This window comes from Theropithecus gelada, chromosome 12 (genome assembly GCF_003255815.1).
Source record: "Theropithecus gelada isolate Dixy chromosome 12, Tgel_1.0, whole genome shotgun sequence".
Lineage (NCBI taxonomy): Eukaryota > Metazoa > Chordata > Mammalia > Primates > Cercopithecidae > Theropithecus > Theropithecus gelada.
In genome coordinates, this window is record NC_037680.1 from 72,194,980 (window position 1) to 72,210,942 (window position 15,963).

Sequence of the window (15,963 nt, forward strand, 5' to 3'; positions counted from 1 at the left end):
AAGTGATTTTGTGAATGGTTTGGACAAGAAAATAATCTTTACTAGCTATTATATACCATTTCTGTAGACTTTTAAACAGAATTTATGATAGCATGCTGTAGGTCTTAAATATGACCTTTAGAAGATGGCTAAAATATACCGTAGCACCGTCAGAGCATGGTGGTTGGATTAATTGTACCCATTATTTAATAACAAATAATGATGTTTCTTCCTAGACAGGAAGAAGTATGAATTAAGAATTACGTGACTTAACACTAGATTTCTCCTCCCTAAACCCCAAAGCACCAAGATACTGTTTTGGAGTAAAACGTAGTGTCCCAGAGAGTAGCATATCAGTGTCATCTTTCTGTAGATATTGATTGCACATTTGAACTATGTTTGCAGAAAAGTGAAAGTAAAAATTGGAAGTAGCAATTCTTTCACAATTTTAGATTAGGTTTGGGTGGAAAGAATGTATGCCTATAATGATGCAAATGTATTTCTTCCACAAATCTTATTTACTTAAGACAAATTAGAGGAATTTAATTTTTATATTTTGAATCTACAGATTACTCTTAGATGTAGTAGTATGTGGTATGCTTTAGAAATTGAAGTATATAAACTTTTCTTTTTTTTTTTGAGACGGAGTTTTGCTCTTGTTGCCCAGGATGGAGTACAGTGGTGCGATCTCACCTCCACCTCCTGGGTTCAAGCAATTCTCCTGCCTCAGCCTCCCAGGATTACAGGCATGCACCACCACACCCAGCTAATTTTGTATTTTTGATAGAGATGGGGTTACTCCATGTTGGTCAGGCTGGTCTCAAACTCCCAACCTCAGTTGATCTGCCTGCCTTGGCCTTCCAAAGTGCTGGGATTACAGGCATGAGCCACCACGCCCAGCCGTGCATAAACTTTTCAAAGCACTATGCCTTCAAAGATGTGACAATTTTCAGAATTTTGACATTTTATCCATATTAAGAGAATAGAGTACACTGTGAGGGCAGTGTGTATGACTTGGTACTAGTTATGCTGGATAGCTCTGCTAGGTTATTTTCTGTGTCTGTTACTGGAATGAAAGCAGTGGCTTAAGGGCATAGAATGGCGATTTGGATTTGTCCCCAAGCATCTCTTTGCTGTCATGTGCAGTGGGAAATGAGAATTTCAAGTGGAAAAGAGTGAAGAAGTGAAACCATTTTGAATTAGTTATTTCCCAAAAGAATCTTCCTTTTTTTAAATTTTTGTTTTTATTTTTATTTTTTTTTGAGATGGAGTTTTGCTCTGTTGCCCAGGCTGGAGTGCAGTGGTGTGATCTCGGCTCACTGCAACCTCTGTCTTCTGGGTTCAAATCATTCTCCTGCCTCAGCCTCCCGAGTAGCTGGGACTACATGCGCGCCCCACCACGCCCGGCTAATTTTTCTATTTTTATGGGTTTCACCATATTGGCCAGGCTGGTCTCGAACTCCTGACCCCATGATCCGCCCACCTCGGCCTTCCAAAGTGCTGGGATTTCCAGGCATGAGCCACCATGCCTAGCTCAAGAATCTTTCTTAGTGAGTTTAAGATACATTAGTAAATGTGGGAATTGTGGTGATCTTTTTTTCTGAGTGTCTTATTGGTAATAAGTTGCTTTATACTTTAGCATAAAGTAAAATGTCAGAATTTATAAGGTCAGTGGATAGTAACTGGTTGAAAAATGACTAATGTGTATATTTTAAGTGTTTGTTGTGGGGGATGATGATGAGGAGGGAACAGAGTTAGTATTTCCTTAATGACTAGCGAAAGCATAAAATTTCTTCAGTATTTGACTAAAATACATCTGGTGGGTAGCATTGTGTTCAATAAAATAATTATTTTGTCTGTAGTTATACTTTAGTGATTTATTTTCTTAAGTAGGAAAATGGTTTTAAAAACTGTTTTGAGCAGAAGTATTATACAAAGTTTAATGTGAAGATTTGTTTTTCTAGCTTCCAGAAATGTTGCATGGTGATGGTGACAATGAAGAACATGGCTTTTGTCCTGTGGGGCAATTCATCCTTCAGAATTTAGGATTGCTGTTTGGATTTGCCATTATGCTGGTGATTGCCCTCTATGAAGACAAAATTGTGTTTGACATCCAGTTTTGACCTTTCCCAGTAATCACTGTTGATTACGAGAACGTTACCATGCAGCTTTGCATCTGTTCCTTGTACTGTATGCACGTTGCTCAAAGGAAGGTCAGTGGCTTGCACTACTTACAAGTTTCGTAGATTTGAGCCTAACCACAAAAGGCCGGTGCTTAGTACTGTTTTCCCTGCACGTAGGGGTCTTTTAAAAATATAAAGCTTGTGATAAAGAGAGGAGAATATGGGACTCCATGAACCAGTGTTGATGTTTGATTAAGACTTTTCACAAAATAATCATATAAAACACTAGTCTCTTTATTAGTAGAAACTTCTGTGGCTATGCAGAAATAGAGATTGAACCAAAAAAAATCATTTAACTTTAAAAATATTTTAAATGGACTTTGGGGAGACATTTTTTGTGTGTTTTAAGAATGAATTGTAGTGTTCTTTAATTCAGCTACATATATACATGTGGTGATAGGGATCAACTTGACACAGCTTTGAAGCTGCATAAAGTAGACATAGGAACTAGAGGAAAGCTCAGGCTGCATTAGAGTATGAATTTAGCATTGGGAAAAGCCCTTATTCTTGAATCTAGAGTTACTATTTTTGTATATATTTGCATAGTGTTTAAACCTGCAGCCTAAACTACTGAAATTTGTGATTGTATGTTTGTGTGAGCTTCGGTTTAATGAAAGATTCATAATGGTTCTTTGTATTATTATAATACTTGGTGTTGGGGTGTTCTTTGTTTTGTTTTGTTTTTTACTTTAATTTTGTTTTGGTTTGGTTTTGTTTTTTTTTTGGTGGGGGGAGGTGAGGGTTTGGAGCATGTGGTCAATGTTCTCTTTTTAAACAATTGTAACTCTCTAGAAAATATCAAAGAAATGAACCAAACATGGTTTAAATAGTTGATTTTCCTATTTTAACAGTACCAACTAGTTAATTGGGAAATGTAAGTTCTGAATGTTCACGTTGCTTTACCAGTTTGGCATTGGAACCAAGAGCATATGCCGTGGCTGGCTACAAGGTCGTAAAGCAGAAAATCAAAGTTTACCATGTCTGTAATCTGTACCTGAAGTGTCAATTTAGAACAGTGACTAGGATAAACTCCATTATTACCATGGCTGTCATGGTACCCAAGTGACTTGGAAGACACATTTAAATTACTCAGCTGAAATCACCTGATCATCTTGTGCCAAGATATGCTGTTGGTGCCTGATAGAGGTTAGTCTCTTTTTTAGGTGCCCTGTTCTCCTAACGTAATTGTGAATGATTTGTGAGAAGTGCAAGCCATGTTTATCCTGAAATTTTACTTAATAATTTGTATTACTAGTCATATGCATGTAGCTTTCTGTTTACATCCTATGCCACATGGTCTTCATTTATGCCAGGTAAACTGTATTTGAACTATGTGCAGCTAGCTTTGTTTTAATCTGCTTGGCAACCAGTGTAGCTGCTGTAACAATCTTATTGTTCAAATATATAAGAGCCAAACTCTTTTCCATTCCATCTAAAATGTTTTCATTTAGTACTCTTCTTTCCTCCTACTCTATGAACTTTAAAACAAAAACAAAACTGAGAGCAGCACATGCATCCAGGTATTTATAGATTATTGCCAGTGTTTCTTCTGTATGCTGTAAGCAAGGGAGCTTAGGTGTTCTTTAATTTATGCTTGAATCTGAAAAATTATTTCTGACTTACTCCATGGCCTCCTTATAATAAGTAGAAGTTTTATACATAGATTATTTTCAGCACTGGGCACTGAATTAGGACAGTCCTCATCTCATTGCTTGGCCCTTCAAGCAACCTAGCTAAAAGGTGCTGATATTTTATTTAGTACTGCCAACTTCAAGTGATTCATGTATCTTGATTTCTGAACCAAGATATATTTATAGTTCATTTTTGGGTTTTTATACCCAAATAGGATTCTGCATTCCAGCATTAAATCTGCTTCATTTTAGAACTTTTATAAAAGCAACAGCTGGAATATACTCCCAGTTTTAAAATACCTGATTTAAAGCAAGTGGGTTATGCTGAAGTATATAAAGTTTTATAGTCTCTCAAATATTGTATTATCTTTATTTGCCAGATTTTACAAATCTTTTAAGAGGGCTGTAACAGTTGCTGCTAGTATTAGAGTTCCACCAGTATTTAGTTTTCACATCATTCTAATGTATAGTTTCAAGTCTTACTAGACAATCTGAATTCCACTACATTTCTGTTGGCTCCAACATTCCTTTTAGCTTGACCAGTCTAATTTAAAGTGTGTTTGTTGGAGGTCATTAATGTTACTTGTACAATGCTGTCACTGTGTGACATCCATATGAATTTTGGTATATATCACATTGCATTCAATCAGCTGTGATTATGCTTAGAAATACTATAGTAACTAGATGCAGTGTGAATTTTTTCCATTAACAATAAAAGTCAGTGGCTTAAATGTGATTATGGTCCTGCAAGGTGATTCTTGCTAAAATATCTAAACTTTTGTTTTGTTTTAACTGAATCATTTTTTTTTTTAACTTAAAAAGCTGGAAAATATCAAATGCTGTTTTTTTTTTTTTTCATTGTCAACAGTGGTGTGTCATTTTATGTATGTTCCTAATGCTTATGGAACTCCTCCAAAATAAAGTTACTCAGAGAGAGCAAATATGCCAATGTGTTTTCTTTAGTCTTTATTTCAGAACATTTCCTTACATTTAAGTCTGAATCATATTACGTTTATCTGCATTTGCTCATAAGTAAATTCATAATTATAACTTTAGTCAAATGTATTTAAACCAAAAAAAAAAAATGGTTAAGTAGTAAAATATGCTTCCTACTCAGCCGTCCAACAAGAAATAGGAACAAGGAAATGACGTCTTCTGGTTATGAATTAAGTTGACATAACAGTGCCACACCTCGTCCAATCCAGTGTTCCTTGGGTTGGTCAGAGGGAAGAGTCATGGCAATCACAAAATTTGTGGAATGGCCAGTGGTGGATAATGTTCCTCTCCGCTCACTTGTCTTATACAATGGAGCAACATAACTTGGCCGTTTCGGAATATCTGCCCTCTTACAGGGCTTTAGCCACATCTGGAAGAAAATACATAACATCTCTTTAAGTCAAGGCTGTTAAATATACATGTATTTGAGCCTACTATCGTAGTCTCAGAGTAAGGTTATGTATGCAAATTTCTGTGGCCCAAACAGATTTATTTTCACCAGCGGTGCTGTGATTGCTCAAAACATTTTATAGAACTCTCATAACTGAGACAAAATAGTTTTCGGCTACTCTGTCTAAAAGCATATTTTCTAACTATTCCTCTCTCAACCACAATTACCTGGGAAATGACTTTTAGTACTTACAATGATAAAAAAAAAAAAAAAAAACCAGACATCCTTTCAAAGGAGAGAATTGCCACACTGATACTCAGAATCATGTGCCTTTATATTAATTGAAAGCCAGTCCCAAAAAAATGCTGAAGGGATTTTTATCAACAACTGTATGACTAGAAAACCTTCCCATTTTAGGAGACTATTATAAAGGAGATACTATATGTATTATGCTGTTTAAAATATAATTGCATTCCTTTATAACCACAATCTATACCCCATTCTTTTTAGTCATTAACCAAGTTCCTACAATTTATTATTGGACCTCACCAGTCTTAAAAATAAGATTTTGAGGCAATTTGATCTTTGAATGTAAGAGTAAGAACAAACCATGTTCATAAAGATATTTTAGAATTTAATTCAATTTATTTTTCTGGAGTAGAAGTAATAGCAATCCTCGAGATGATAGGACTTGACAGCCCCAATGTTCAGACCCCTCTTTTAGGTTTCTCAGGTCAAAACACAGATTGTTCAAGGAGCTTATAAGGATGCGAGTTTCTCTATTTCTCCCACTTAATTGTGGAATCCAGATTTTCATAAGGGGGGATCCACAAGGCAGTTTCTGAAATATTAACTACAACGTAAGACTCAAAGCACTCTTCCGAACTCAGATTTCATTTCAACCCCAGGGGATTTTTCTAATGAGAATTTTTATTTCTAAGTAGCTCCTTATTCAGGAGAAATATTATCAGTTTATATATTAATTTCTTTTTGCACACACTGCAAGCTACTTATGAGTTTCCATGTGAAAGACTCAATTTCGATCAGCTCCTGAAATTGCATTTACTTGTCCTTGCAACTTTCAATTTGGGTCTTGTATTTTAAACTTTTGTGCCCATGGCATTTTAAAATATATGACAGCTTTCTCACAATTGGCTGTCAGTTGACCCCTCACTGATCCTGTTACAGCTGCTCTGAAGGGCTTTTTACCTGTCTTTGAGCTGCTGCCAGAATCCTGCAAACAGAATTCACATAAATACCACTGCCTATATTTTATCACAGCATCCCAGACCTACCCTTCAAATTGCTGTTTTCTTAAGCCATTTTCTCATGATGCAGTTATAGAGGGAAGCTTAATTATATTTTATAAAGCTTAATCTGCCAATGCTGGAGATAGGTGCCTAGGAAATGTAGCTTTTTAAATTGATGGTTTTCAAAATCTTTTAATATGCAAGTTTCACATTTTCAAGTCAAAGTGTACGAAAAAATATATAATGAACACGTGTGTGAATGTATATACAGTTGACCTCACTATTTGTGGATTCCACATTTCCAAATTTGCCTGCTCACCAAAGTTTATTTCTAATCCTAAAATCAGTTGGCAGCATTGTCGTGCTCCTTGGTGGACATTTGCAGAGCATTAAAGATTTGTGTCATCCAACACACTTTCCCAGCTCAGGTTGAACCAGGTGAGAGGCTCTGCTTTCTTGTTTCACCTCATAACCGTAAACTAGTGTCCTTTTTCATGGCCTATTTAGTACCAGAGTTTTCACATTTCTGTGTTTTTGTTGGCGATTTCACTGTTTAAAATGACCCCCATGTGTAACGCAGTGCTGTTTTTTTTGTGTTTTTTTGAGACGGAGTTTCGCTCTTGTTGCCCAGGGTGGAGTGCAGTGGTGTGATCTCAGCTCACCGCAGCCTCCACCTCCTGGGTTCAAGCGATTCTCCTCCCTCAGCCTCCAGAGTAGCTGGGATTACAGGTACCTGCTACCATGCCCGGCTAATTTTTGTATTTTTAGTATAGACAGGGTTTCACCATGTTCGTCAGGCTGGTCTTGAATGCCCAACCTCAGGTGATCCGCCCACCTCAGCCTCCCAAAGTGCTGAGCGATCGCGCCCGGCCAATGCTAAGTGCAAGAAGGCTGATACGCCTCGTAGAGAAAATATTAGCTCATGTCTCAACGAAGCTCATAGAATTTTGACCGTGAGTTAATGTTAATGACTCAACATTGTATATTAAATAAGGTGTCTTTAAACAGACACAAATAAGGTTATTTATTGATCAGCTAACAAAAATGTTGTGACCAAAGAAATAACCCTGTATTTATTTCCCCAGGAGCAATGGTTCAGTATTTGCTAATTCAATGTTGGAAGCAACTTTATAGAACGTAATTCCCATGAATAACAAGAATTGACTGTATATGTGTTTGTTTATATATATACATATGCACATGCATATATACATACAAGATGGGGTCTATTTTATATATAAAATATGTATAAAATAATTCCACATGTATATATAATTAGAATTTACTAACCACAGGCACTGTATCATAAAGAATTTTGGGATGCGATTCTGCAAGTTTCTTGATCTTTCTATTCCAGGAAGCTCCATCCAGAAATAATCCATGAATGAAAACACCTAAATATAAAAGAAACACGTTAATATTACACTTTATATATGCATTTTGATTGAGTTCTGAATCTGAAATTTCTAATGTAAGTACTATGCAGGTGATACTAGATTTGCAGCCTAAGACTTGTTCTCCAATGAAAGCAATCTCCTGAGTGTTTTAACATCCATATTTCAAGAACATTGAAACTTTGCCTAGTGAAATAATGCAATAGTAAAATTAGGTGTGGAAGACGAAAGAGGAAAGAAATTTTAAATGAGTCTATGGGAAGTTCTCAGTGTGTGTGAACGTTATCAAATTTACATTGTTAATTAGTCAATAATTATACTGTGTTTTCAGAAGCTGTGAAATCTAGGGGGAAAAATAGTTCTTAATAAAGGTAATAGGGATCGAGTGGTGGCCAGTGGGCAGCATATGAACAAAGTACCCCTCTGTAGATCTCTAATGTCGTAAGAATTAAATTGCTCCTCCCCTTTTAGAATTTATTCTTACTGCCAAGAGCTCTCCTTAGTCTGTTGATGATGAAAGACACGTGATGAACTCTCTCTAGAAAGTGATGTTGTACACTAACAGCTAAAGAGTACAAATTAGGCAATCAGTGAAACATGAGTTACTTTCTTTGGCTTTACATTTTTTGTAGAGTTGTATATGAAAATCTACTTCAGCAGTGCTGTCCAATAGGACTTTTTGCAATGATGGAAATGTTCTATGTGTTGTCCCATATGGTAGCCACTAGCTACAAGAGGCTGGTATTAGTAAGTTGAACACTTGAAATGTGGCTGGTGTGACCAAATAACTGAATTTTAAATTTTATTTTAATTATAGTTAAATTTAAATGGCCACATGTGGATAGTTTAATGATGGAGTTGGGGAAAGACCCTTTCTCTGGGTTTTAACTGATGGGAAGAATACGTTGGAATACAGTATCAGTTCTATTAATTGACAAAGCACTTGTCCAATAACTGCCAATGTATAACTCTGGTAAAGCTGGATTGCAAAATGGACCTTGAGCCTGGGGCAATGGAGGGGTGGACCTGCGTGAGGGAAGAGATGGGTCTGTAGAGCACATTCTGCGTCTTTACCTCTGTGGCCAGCTCTAAGGCCAGTCCACCAGTCACCAAAACAGGTGGGGATAGGGCAAAGAAGGAGAACTTTATAGTATGAAATACAATGGAAAAGAAAGAGAACCTATACACAGGTCCAAGTGAGCTATTTAATACCCTCCCTGACTGACTCGAAAGCATAGCCCAATAAATTTCTGCCTCTAACCAATCAGACTAGTTATTCCTCATTTGGGAAGAGTGATAATATCATAGAAAGTAAACCAAAGAGTTCATGTCAACACCTAGAAAAGTGGTGATAGGGATAAAAGTTCTTTCCAGCCCATCAATTGTATAGGAAATAAGGTGAGAATCTTTAAATACATTTTTATTTCTCATGGCTAGTAAGGACCATGAAGATATAGATATATAGAATATATAGAAAATGACAGATGTTAACAGGTCCTTGTTCATAGCTGTCCTGCTCTATGAGTGATGCCCATTGCCATCTGTGAGATGTCATCAGCACATAGTGTCAGCTACAGTTTTTCCAGTTCCCCTCTCGTTCACTATTTTCTGCCTCCCTTCATGCTATGCAATGCTGTCAACTGGTGACTGAGTCACCTAGTAGTACCTAGCAATTCAGATCAGAGGAAGCTTAGGTAGTTGCATCTATAATATAGAATCCTGTGACGATTAATATTGTCAACTTGATTGGATTGAAGGATGCAAAGTATTGTTCCTGGGTGTGTCTGTGAGGATGTTGCCAAAGGAGATTAACATTTGAGTCAATTGAACTAGGAGAGGCAGACCCACCCTCAATGTGGGTGGACACTATCTAATCAGCTTCCAGTGCAGCTAGAATAAAACAGGCAGAAGTTGGAAAGAGCAGACTTGCTAAGCCTTCCAGCCTTCATCTTTCTCCCATGCTGGATGCTTCCCACCCTCAAACATCAGCCTCCAAGTTCTCTGGGTTTTGGACTCTTGGACTTACTCTAGTGGTTTGCCAGGGGCTCTTGGGCCTGTGGCCACAGACTGAAGGCTGCACTGTCTGCTTCCCTACTTTTGAGGTTTTGGGACTCAGACTGACTGATCCACTACTGGCTTCCTTGCCCCTTAACTTGCATACAGCCTATCCCGTGGGACTTTACCTTGTGATCGTGTGAGTCAGTTCTCCTTAATAAACTCCCTCCCATATATACATATATCCTATTAGTTCTGTCCCTCTAGAGAACCCTCACTAATACAGATTTCAAATACTAAAAAACTTTCAGCAGCATTGTAGCCTTTAGGTGCCCCTTTTCATTGTATTTTAATTTAATCTTAGGTATATAAGGATGACATCTTTATGAGGCCCAGAACCTAGAAACAGGAACATACAAAAATATCTATAAAGTATGGTGAAGGGGTAGAGATTGGAAAAAAAAGAAACTTGGCTTCTATCCCACGCTGTTCTCAGGTGTGATTTATGTCCCTCCCACTAGGGTCCTATGAGAAATTGATTCCTTGGGGAAAAACCCATTTATCTAAATCATTCCATGGATTCTCTTTTTCTTTCTGATAATTAGCTAAGTAGGAAGGAAAAAACTAGGATGACAAAAAGGCTAATTTGTGGATATGTGTGCTTATTGGTGAAATGCATATGTGTGTGTTGGTAAGTATATAAAATAATAAAGTTTGAGATTTTGCAGAAATCTATCACCTATTATAAATTAAGCCTGGGCCAACACTGTGGTAGTCAGTAAAACAGTTTAATTAGCTGATGACTGCTCTTCAGTGTATGATCTTGGAACACTAAATGGGCTTTATGGATCCTTTAATAAGTTGTGCTTTATTTTTACTCCACTGTTTTCAAGATAGTTTTGGAGTTTTAATACTTGATCTTCTTTAATAAGAGCTTCTGTGGATTAAATTAGTAAATCAATGTAAAAAGAAATACCAGCTACCCTGTAGAATAATTATGTTCAGTATATAATAACGGGCAACACAATAGTTTAATCTTGGGTATTAGCTAGTTCAGAAGCTTTTGGCAATGCTTATAAATTCAGTCTTTTAGCTGAGTTCAAAAACATAAAACCCTTAAAAGATATCATCAGTGCTGCTCAAACTTCAACCCAAATGCCACCTTCTGCCTATTATAATAATATGAAAAGAACTGGAAAAAAATTCATGCATCTAAATTAAATACTTAAGAAGTAACCATCACTCCTTTAAGAAAACATTCCCTGAGAAATGTGATGTTTTCAAACTTCTACCAAAATACTCAGTAGGCCATAGAGAAAGCAGCTAAGCATGAGAGCCAGATGACCTGAGTCTGAATCTCAACTCTGTCCATTATTAGCTGTGAGACCTACAGCAAGTTACTTAACCCCCCTGAGCCTTAGTTTCCACCTTGTCTAATGGCGGTAATAGTAGTATCTGAGCCATAGGGGTACTGTGAGGATTCAGTGTAATGGACTGGGCAGTCTCTGGATCCCAGCAGTGGTACAGAGCAGCCCCACGGTAAGGATCCGTGCCCTTTCCTTGATTTGCTTTTACCCAACTTAAACATTCCTTTCCTCCATTGCCAAATACTTAATTTGAGCCAAATTATTTATCCTTCTGGTATGTTGCTAAATTTATCTAACTATACTTTTAATTTTATGAGGGCAGGGGCTCAAACTCATATTTATTAGTGTATTTTATGACGTAATATAGTGAGCTGTATGGGAAAAAAATTTGTTAAAGCTTATATTCAATAAATAACTTAGAAGGTTGTTAAATTTCCTTCTGTATTTGTTTTATTTATTTATTTTAAAAGCCTCTAGTGGGATAAAGTTTCTTTTGAGTTAAGAATAAAGAGATTTTGAACAAATGGTCAGATTAATGGTAGGTTAGGCATCTGTGACTGAAAAATATTATTTCTAAGATATCATATGTCCCAATGATTCTTTATTCCTTGCATTCATTGTTCTTAAATGTGTTTCTGCAGTAAAACTGTTTAAGTATTAGAGAGTGGAATAAAAGGTATCTTTAAAAGGTTGGGTTCGAGTCCATACATTTTTAGTGGATTCCAGTAGCATAATTTTTGGAATTTCCCCAGCAGCATTTGAGGGCCCTTTATGTGCTAGACACTGAGAGGCACTCAAGAAAGAATGGTGCAGACAAACAAGGTCACCGCTCTTCTGGTATCTGTACTGTAGTGAGGGACAGAGATATAAAGAAACAAACACATAAAATCATTACAGTCTGATGCTTTGAAGTTAATAAGCAGAGTTGCAAGAGGGGATAATAAGGTGAAATGGGCGGCTCCAACAGATGAAAGTGGTGTTCCCAAGATCCCAAAAGAAAAGAACGTGAGCTGTTCTAGAAACTGTCAGGAGGTTAGTGTGACCTGAGCATAATGGCACATGATGAGCTTGTATGGGTGGGTGGTGGCTAGAACACGCCTGGCCTCATTGTCACCATAAGGGGTCTGGATTTTATTCAAACCACAAAGGGAAAAAACGTATTTAGTTGTCTGGGTTTTCAATGGAGACCAAAAGCTGATATAATCTATTTTCATTTTTTAAAAAATTCTGTGGCTTCTATACAAATTAAAGGCAATAAGTGGGTAATGACAGTAGGGAGACAGGATAAAGGCTAGAGGGGAAGGCAAGATAAAAAAGGTGGTGGGGCCAGGTGCAGTGGCTCACGCCTGTAATCCCGGCACTTTGGGAGCCCAAGATGAGTGGATTCCTTGAGCTCAGGAGACTAAGAACAGCCTGGACGACACAGGGAGACCCTGTCTATACAAAAATGAAAAAATTAGCTGGGCATGGTGGCGCACGCCTCTGGTCCCAGGTACTCAGGAGGCTGAGTGGGAGGATCACTTGGGCCCAGGAGGTCAAGGCTGCAGTAAGTCAGGATCACACCACTGCACTGTAGCAGGGGTGACAAAGTGAGACCCTGTCTCAAAAAAAATAAAAAAGTTGTGCTGACAGTAGGATGATAGGTGAGCAACTGCCCTTGATATGAACAGATGAGGGAGCAGAAGAATGAAGAATTCCTGGGTTTCTGTCTGGATGGTGGTGCCATTTATGGAAATGTCTCATTTTACATATTCAGGAGATACCAAAGTGGAGATTTCAGGTTGGCAATTGGGTATGGAGGTCTGATCTTAGAGGAAAGATCTAGATTGAAGATTCAGAGATTTACATTTGGAGGACATAAGCAGAGTTAATGTTTAAAGATACAAAAAAGAATAAGGTCACTTGGGGCTAGGATGCTATCAGAAAAAAGAAATAGTCCCAGGACTGAGTCCTTGGAAACTGTAATATTAGGGGAGCCTAAACCAGCCAACCTGCATGAATGTGGCCAATGAGATAAGGAAAATCAGGAGAGGGTGATGTCCTGGAAACAGAGAAGCATGTCTCTAGAAAGATGAAGATGGCAAGTGGTAAAAATCACTAAGAAATTAAGATGAAGACAGAAGAGAATTCATGGGATTTGTCAACATGGAAGCCATCGCTAACTCTGAAAAGAACAGCATCAGTTGATTAGAAAGGATGAAAGGTAGACAACAAATAGGAAGTGAGAACCTGCAGACAGCATGTAAAGACAATTCTTTTGAGAAAGTTTGCTATAATGGTGAGCGGAGATCTGGGACAGCAGCTGAGGGGGATGTAGAAAGACAATTGAAATGGTTGATTTAAGATGAGAGATTCTAGAGCATGTTGTAGGTTGACAGGAATTATTTATTAATGAGAGAAATCATTTATTCCTGAAAGAGAGGGCACAATTAAAGGAGCAAAGCCCTTGAGAAGGAAAAAGAAAATGGGATCTAGATTCCTCAAGGGTACAGATGTTGACAAATGCAGTGAGTCAGTGGTGCTAAAAGCTCTCTTCAGATGGCTTTTAATTTTTTTCCATGAAGGATAAGGTGAGATGTGGGAGCAGAAGGAAGGGCAAAGAGGGCATAAGTGGTTGTTTTGACAGGAGGAAAGCAAATATCCCCGGGAATAGTAGTGGGATTGCTTCATAGTGTTACAAACCATCTTGAGATTTGTGACATCAATTTAAAATAAAACTTCTTGGCACACTAATGTGATTATCATACACTGTTGTGATTACATATCTACTTGTTAGTGTCTTCCACCACAGTATAAATTAGTTGAGGGACAAGATCCTAAACTGTTCCCTGTTGATATCTCCAGTGCCTGACAGAAGAGTGAGCCAGTGAATCCATCATTCAGTGATGAATAAGGAAGTTGTCTTCAACACATTAGTTAAAGCAGTACACATTAACAGTCACTTAGAGATTAATGTCATTTATATAAAGACAATTTTGGTAAAATTCTGTAATCTGTAGCATTTAAAAAATAACTTATTTAAAATAGTGGTCTTGTCCACTAAATTTGAAATAAAACATCAGGGTAGCCATAAAGTGTAGACAATCATTGAGAAAATAAAGATTTCCTCACAATCCTTCAACCACAAAGCAAATGTTTCTATTAGGTGTAAGTTTTGGAATGGTAAGCTCCAAGTTTTGGAATGACATATATATAACAGGAAAGAATACATATTTTAGGATTCTACAAAGGTATACACTTCAAGGGACCAGGAAAAACCTTCTTTTCAATGCTGTACATGTCAAGTCCTCACAGTCAACATAAGATTACGGCTGATTATCCCATGTGCTGTTAATTTGATGATTACCTTCTTAACACTTTAGGAATAACTTCTAACTTACAAAATTTTGCAAAAAAGTACAAACGACATATATTCTTTACCCAGATTCATCTGCTGTTACCATTTTCCTCCCTTATTTGCTTGATCATTCCCCCTCACTCCTTCTCTCTCTCTTTCCCCCTGGCTCACTCATTTGCTCTTTGTATCTCAATAATTTTTTTCTCCAGCATTTAGGGTAAATTACATTCATGTTTATTACTTTTTTAACAGCTGAGGAAAGTAAGCTAGAATGTCATGTTTTTGTTCAGTGCCCAGATATGAGCTGACTCATTCTGTCACTCACTTACCATCCTCAGGAGGATGCTTGTATTCTTTGTCTTCCATTACTTCATAGTCAAACCCAAGAAGATCAATAGGAATTGTGTATTTCCTGGCGTAGTTCTGCTGGGCACCAGTCAGGAAGGCTTGTGTGAAGAAGAAGCCAGAAAGCCAGAAGACTGGAGGAGGACCAACCTCGTACCATTGCTAGGGTGTAAAACACAATTGGGCTAACAGTAGCGCCTTTCAACTTTTTTTTTTTTTTTTTTTTTTGAGACAGTCTCACTCTGGTTGCCCAGGCAGGGCTCAGGCGAGCCTCTCACCTCAGCCTCCCAAGTAGCTGGGAATACAGGCACACACCACCACACCTGGCTAATTTTTCTGTGTTTTTAGTTGAGAAGGGGTTTTGCTATTTTGCCCAGGCTGGTCTTGAACTCCTAGACTCAAGCAATATGCCTTCCTCAGCCTCCCAGAGTGCTGGGATTACAGGCGTGAGCCACCACACCTAGAGAGCCTTTCAACTTCTGAATACAACACTACCTAATAAAATTTATCCAAAGACACTTATTATCTTTTAGATGAACTAATAAATGACCTCTGGGTAATAACAAGCCATACTCGCAAGGTTTAAAAACAGGTGGCATATTCGGTGTTTGTCCTGACTTCAATTTCATACCTATCAAATCAGCTTGGAAATTACAATGTGCATTAATGCAAACAAATGTCTGTTTTATACGTCATTCTTTCAGAAAGGCTCCCTACAATACTGAATATCTGATATGCATTGTTACACAATATATCATGTTATATAGTTGAACGGAAGAAGAGATCCCCATAAAGTCTGGTCTGATGGTTCTGTTTTTTTTTTTTTTTCACTTTTTTTCTCTCTCTAATTAGTCATTAGTACCCAACAGAAGGTTGTTTTGGAAGTTTTTCTTCCTACTTCACTAAAACACAGTAAAATTCAACATATAGGAACACAATATTGTATAAGGAATTCCTGGAAGAAGCAGGGTAGTGAGACCTTAAGGCCTTTAGAAATATCAAGATACTTTAATTCTCTGTTCATAACATATATTCTAATGGTAAGTCAGTTGAATACCAACTTTAACTAGATAGTAAATTAGAGAAGCAAATCTG

General features: G+C 37.4%; 2 protein-coding genes across 5 annotated transcripts in view; one reads left to right on the top strand and one right to left on the bottom strand.

The window, feature by feature from the left end:
* The window catches only part of SLC39A10 (solute carrier family 39 member 10), an 81,773-nt gene extending 77,037 nt beyond the window's left edge, over window positions 1-4,736 (top strand). For 2 of the 4 annotated variants that reach the window (XM_025404216.1, XM_025404214.1), the window contains exon 10: window positions 1,944-4,736. In XM_025404216.1, coding sequence (XP_025260001.1) covers window positions 1,944-2,102 — 159 coding nt within the window. In that variant the 3' untranslated portion in view covers window positions 2,103-4,736. The remainder of the gene's footprint in view (window positions 1-1,943) is intronic. The other 2 variants (XM_025404218.1, XM_025404217.1) reach the window with 1 other exon arrangement.
* DNAH7 (dynein axonemal heavy chain 7) overlaps window positions 4,737-15,963 on the bottom strand; it is a 340,938-nt gene continuing 329,711 nt past the window's right edge. Inside the window, exons 63-65 of the mRNA XM_025404220.1 lie at window positions 14,853-15,030; window positions 7,721-7,824; window positions 4,737-5,159 (exon numbers count right to left, since the gene is read on the bottom strand). Of these exons, the coding sequence (XP_025260005.1) occupies window positions 4,953-5,159; window positions 7,721-7,824; window positions 14,853-15,030 (489 nt within the window). The 3' untranslated portion in view covers window positions 4,737-4,952. The remainder of the gene's footprint in view (window positions 5,160-7,720; window positions 7,825-14,852; window positions 15,031-15,963) is intronic.